Raw genomic sequence first — 5,879 nt, 5'->3', positions numbered from 1 at the left:
TTCTGGATTATTAACCTGGTAAAGTAGACCAAATTCAAAATTTATTTATAATTAAAATTTTTTATATTTATAATCATATATTTTTTTATGAGAAATATCTATAATAATGCCGTGAAATTTATGTCAAATTCGATTGTTTAAGTAAATATATTTTGAGAATATTGTATGAATATACTCCATTGATACGTCGGATATTTGACTAAAACATTCAGAATCAAATAAAAATTTCGTAAAGATTGCAATATGACTTCATCCCCAATACATAGAAAACAGTTATTTCATGATCTAAAAAAAGGAGTTTCAGGAAGAAAAAAAAAACGATTCATTTCCGTGGAGACCCATCTCTCTCTCTCTCTCTCTCTCTCTCGTCGTCGTCGTCGTTGTTCTTTGTGTGTCGTTCGCCGTCTCCATCAGAAATGGCGACACAAGGGGTGCCGAAGAAGAAGAGCTTCCTCCTCCGTGACGTGGTCAAACTATGCAGATCGATCGCCAAGCTATGGCCACGCGACAAGAACAGCAAGCTCTCTTCGTGTTCTTCCTTTGACTTCGACACCAAGACAAAGCTCAAGACCAAATCCAAACGCAAAGATCACCATCACCATGTGGACGTACGTGACGTCAAGGATCTTCCCTCGCAGATTCTCCAGGTAATGATCCAAACCCTTTTCGTAAATTGACCTAAAACATCCTAAGAAGAACATATTTCGTATAACGTTTTAAACCCAGATATAGGTTATTGCGTATGGATAGGGTTTAAAACGCTAAATCTTTCGTGCAAATGTATGAAAGGTTTGTAAATATGCGCGTGTTGCATTCAGGAAGCGAAGGCTGATGCAAAAGAGGAAGGGGTGAGGCTGTGTAGGGTTCATAGCTACCGATACGACAGAACCGATGATTTCGTGCGGAACAAGAAGCTGCCCCTGTCGAGAAGTTGCAGCCAGAACATGCCCATGAGGCGAAACTCGTCATCGTTCACGAGGAGCAAGAGCAGCTGCAACCGGACGGATGCCACTTCCAGATTCGCACCATCATTCACGAGGACAGCAGGGAACGGCGCCCAGAGAAGCTTCACAAACCCGATATTGTACTCAAGCTCCACGGCAACGGCGGCTAAACCTCCTCCCACGGAAGAAGAACTCATCTGCACGCTCGAGGAGCTGTGCAAAGGGTGCACCAAGAAAATCAAGATCAAGAGAGATGTCATGACCAGTTCAGGGTTCGTTTTCGTTTTCCGCCAATCTCAAATCTTGAAAATGCCCGGAAAAACGAGTTTTCTATCGTGTTTGGATCCTTATTGTTGCAGGGAGGTAAGCCGGGAGGAGGAGATGGTGGAGATAAAAGTGGAGCCGGGATGGAAAGGAGGAACGAAGGTTACATTCGAAGGGAAAGGAAACGAAGCAATGGGGAGCGCACCAGCTGACTTGACGTTTGTGATCACGGAGAAAGAGCACGATCTGTTCACGAGGGAAGGAGACGATCTCGAGATGGAGGTTGAGATCCCTCTTGTTGAAGCCTTGACAGGCTGCGAGATCTCTGTCCAATTGCTCGATGGGGACAACATTAATTTAAGGATAGACGACGTTATCCACCATGGATACACCATGGTAATTCAAGGCAAAGGGATGCCCAGGGCAAAGGAGAAGGAGAAGAGAGGAGATTTGATGATAAAGTTTTGGACAAAGTTCCCTCGAAGACTTTCAGATTATCAACGGGCCGAGATCCGGAACATTCTACAAGGTTCCAGTACTTGATCGATGGAGAATGCTCTCATTTCCAATTCTAGGATAGCTTTGCAACAATGGCTAAACCAAAGAGTCTGTATCATGTTAAACGTAACAAAAGAGCTACCATTCCTATATATTTTACTTGGTACAAAGCCTGTCTTTGGTCGGATCAATGGATCTTTGGTTCACAAACCATGGTCCATAGCTAATAACAGAAAACCAAACAAACGGAAGAAACTTCACTAAGGATTATGAAGTGTGTGTTAATTTGAACCCTATAAGGATCGACTGGTAGTACGGTTGCGATTGTAGTGTCGTCTTTTTCAATACTTGGTATCGACTACTTGATAAATTGTTGTTGTTGTCAGGTAAATAATTGATTACAGTTGCAATTACGGTTTGATGTAAATTAATAAAAATAACATGATTTTAATATATATTTTAAAATAGTTTAATTAATTTTATTATTATTTGACAAAAAAACTATCTACTAAATTTATAAAATAATTTAAATATAATTTTTATCGTTTTAATTTATATTTAGATAAAAAATAATTTTATTATTAAAAAATATTATTTTTTTAAAAAAAGGTATTTTGTATTTTTAATTAATCGTCACAAAACACATTTGAAATGCAAATACAAAATAGCGATTAGAAATTCTATATTTTGTTGTGTTTGCGATTGTTTGCGTTTCAACCCGTCAGTTTTTCAATCGGATGTAATCGACAGAAATCCAACCATTGCATTTATGGGTGATAATGGCTCCGTCTGGAGCGTTTAATAAAAGCCTTAAGCATGGTATCTCATATAATTAAGGTTTAAGCTTGAGTTCTATACGTATTGTGTCTTAATTAATGCAAATATTGGCATAATAAAAAAAACCTTAGAGGACACTGAATACATGTCATTGATAGTATTTTGCAAAAATACTTTATTATATATATTGCGGAATATTTTATACTGGACCAATCATTATGCAAATCACACAAAAAATTATTCTGGAATTTAGAACGTACTTGAATCTATGATAACTTGACAAATGACAGAGTGGGTAGAAAGTCTTCTAGGATATCACGTAAGAAAGTTTATTCTGTGACAAATGGGTGCACACAAATTTTCTGTCCATTTAGCCTAGGGACCATTACCACTATTTATAGTAATATGTTTGTGTAATTTCCAAATCCACCCATAAAGAATTAGAAAATTATACTTCATGGCATCTATATAATTATTTGGCCCCTATACTTTTCTGTATTTGCATATTTGACCACACGTAATTAATGGTCATAATCTTCACATTAAACAACAATTATACCATATATTGATTATGATATTAAAACCAAAATATAGCTGTAAGAGAATTTCTAACAATCTCCCACTTGGTTGAATGTCTATAATCCCGTAAATATGAATTTTCTTTAGTGATCTCATAAATTGCTTGTTCTTTGTGAACACTTTAACAATCTCGTCCATTGAATATGTAACGTAAGGACCAAAGCGACTTTCGTTGCATTAGTGCACAACTAAACCTTCCAAGATCACGTTACGCCACTCTACCCAACGACATAGATCATGTATAGGTATGCAACATGAAAATCTTATGTCTTTATTTGGACATATCCTGATTCTCAACTGGTCCAATTCTTGATGGAGACCTTCAACTTTAAGAGTCTTGTAACCGATAAACCTTATTTCTACAGAATTCTTTTATTCATAGAACAATTTTATTTACAGTTCCCACTGAAACTACATATCATCAAATGATACAACACTCATTTGAGTCACATGCTCAAGAAAGACCCCGGGTGGTAAGCCTTTAGTAAACGGATCCGCAATCATTGAAGTTGTTCCGATTTGTTCTACAATTATCTGGTTACTCTGTATTCTCTCTTTTACAACCAGGAAATTAATGTCAATATGCTTTGACTTAGACGAGCTCTTGTTGTTATTGGAGTACATTATTACTGATTTATTATCACAATATATCTTTAACAGTCTTTCAACTTTATTGACTATACGCAGCCCTATGACAAAGTTTTGCAACCATACTCCATGGTTAGATGCCTCATTACAAGCTATAAACTCTGCTTCTATAGTTGAAGTTTCCATTAGTGTTTGTTCAACACTTTTCCATGACACAGCTCCACCGGCTAACAGAAAAACATAGCCTGAAGTGGATCGACGACTGTCTTGGCATCCAGCAAAATCAGAATCGGTATATCCTTTGATCTCCAAATGATCTGATTTTCTATAAATCAACATGAGATGTTTGGTTTTCTGTAAATACCTTAAAACCCTTTTGGCTGCTTTCCAATGATCCACACCAAGGTTACTTAGGTATCTTCCTAACATCCTAACTGCGTACGCTAAATCTGGATGCGTATACACTTGAGCGTACATTAAGCTTCCAAATACCGAAGCATAAGGAATATTGTCTTCCATATGCTTTCGCTCAAAGTCGTTCTTCGGATCCCTAATACAAAGGTTGCATTACCAAGATCCTTCATCTCAAATTTCTTTGATAAAAAACCTTAGGTTCATGCATCAAACCTATATCGTTTGAGGCTAACAGTATGTCATCGACCTACAAAATTAGGAAAACACATTTACTCCCACTAAACCTATGATATATGAATTCCTCAACAACATTTGACTCAAAACCGAATGAGCAAACTACTTGTCGGAATTTGTGATACCATTGACGGGATGCTTGTTTAGCCCGTAGATGGATTTCTTTAATTTGCAAACCATTTTCTTTGCATCTCCAATTACAAAGTTTTCTGGTTGTTGCATATAGATCGTCTCATCAATGTCTCCATTGAGAAACGTCGTCTTTACATCCATCTAATGTAACTCTAAGTCATAATGAGCTACTAATGCCATTATGGTTCTAAGAGAGTCTTTCGATGAAACTAGAGAGAAAATCTCTTTGTAGTCAATGTCTTCTTTCTGGGTAAAACCTTTAGCTATAAGACGAGTTTTATACTTGTCCACATTACCCTTAAAATCTCTTTTGGTTTTAAATATCCATTTACAACCAATAGGTTTCGTGCCTTCAGGTAATGGAACAAGTTCCCAGAAATTGTTGTCTTGCATGGACTTATACTCATCATTCATGGCATCTATCCATTTTTAAGAATCCGAGATTTGCAAGACTTGACTGAAGTTGATTGGATCATCATCAATCAAATCTAAGCATTCTTGATGCTTTTGAAGAAACACGATATAATCGTCTGGTATCGCACTTTTTCTTTCTCTAGTGGATCTCCTTAATGGCATTTCTTCTTGAGTTTGTTGAGGTTGAATTTCTGGATCAACTTCTTGAAGTTGTTCGGGAAGTTGAGTGTTGTCTTGTTGATCTTGATGTGTTGATCAACTTTTCTTACTTTATCTCCCACCTCAAACTCAACATCCTCAAAGAAATGAGTTACTCCCGTTTCGAACATAGTTCAGTTCTTCGGATTATAAAACTTGTACCCCCTTGATTTCTCAGCGTATCCAACAAAATAACACCAGCTGTTCGAGGATCTAATTTATCCTCATTGGGATATTTTGTTTCGTCTCTGTTAGACAAACCCAAACTCTTAAATGCTTTAAGACTGGTTTCTTCCCCAAACTCGAAATGAGTTACTCCCGTTTCGAACATAGTTCAGTTCTTCGGATTATAAAACTTGTACCCCCTTGATTTCTCAGCGTATCCAACAAAATAACACCAGCTGTTCGAGGATCTAATTTATCCTCATTGGGATATTTTGTTTCGTCTCTGTTAGACAAACCCAAACTCTTAAATGCTTTAAGACTGGTTTCTTCCCCAAACTCTTAATTGTAGATTTTTTATTCTGTTAATAATATATATATATAGGAGAAAGAAATGGGGAGAACTCCATCAATTGTAGAGTTGGTCGCTCGGACACACAAAAAGTCCGATGGGACATATGTCGATCCCCGTGCAGAACGAGTTGTAAGCACGGTAACTCAATGACTTACCCAACTCTCGCAAAATGTTGGCGATTCAGCGGGTTCTTCATCCGGTTTCTCTGCATCGGACCAAGATCGTTGCTATGTGGAGTTAAAAGTTATAATAATTCATTTTTAAGTATTATATTTTAATACTTTATTTCAATTTTAAATATTTTCTTCATTTTTCAGTCG

The 5,879-nt window shown here is 37.0% G+C and overlaps 1 protein-coding gene across 1 annotated transcript; it reads left to right on the top strand.

Moving 5' to 3' along the window:
- Positions 1 to 272: 272 nt before the first annotated feature.
- LOC104808249 (dnaJ homolog subfamily B member 4) lies at positions 273 to 1,858 on the top strand. Its single transcript, XM_010533896.2, has 3 exons — positions 273 to 647; positions 819 to 1,216; positions 1,304 to 1,858. The coding sequence occupies exons 1-3, from the start codon at positions 417 to 419 to the stop codon at positions 1,749 to 1,751; spliced, it is 1,077 nt and encodes a 358-aa protein (XP_010532198.1). The 5' UTR covers positions 273 to 416; the 3' UTR covers positions 1,752 to 1,858.
- The last annotated feature ends 4,021 nt before the right edge of the window (positions 1,859 to 5,879 follow it).

The sequence above is a fragment of the Tarenaya hassleriana genome, unplaced genomic scaffold (assembly GCF_000463585.1).
Source record: "Tarenaya hassleriana unplaced genomic scaffold, ASM46358v1 Cleome14, whole genome shotgun sequence".
NCBI lineage: Eukaryota > Viridiplantae > Streptophyta > Magnoliopsida > Brassicales > Cleomaceae > Tarenaya > Tarenaya hassleriana.
The sequence above is the reverse complement of the archived record's forward strand: the minus strand, read 5'-3'. Positions and strand labels throughout refer to the sequence as shown.

Bases quoted from the DNA above. Each gene is read 5' to 3' on its own strand.
- LOC104808249 (XM_010533896.2), top strand. From the start codon at position 417: ATGGCGACACAAGGGGTGCCGAAGAAGAAGAGCTTCCTCCTCCGTGAC. The intron at 648-818 runs GTAATGATCCAA...TGTTGCATTCAG, and splicing joins TTCCCTCGCAGATTCTCCAG to GAAGCGAAGGCTGATGCAAA. The intron at 1,217-1,303 runs GTTCGTTTTCGT...TTATTGTTGCAG, and splicing joins GATGTCATGACCAGTTCAGG to GGAGGTAAGCCGGGAGGAGG.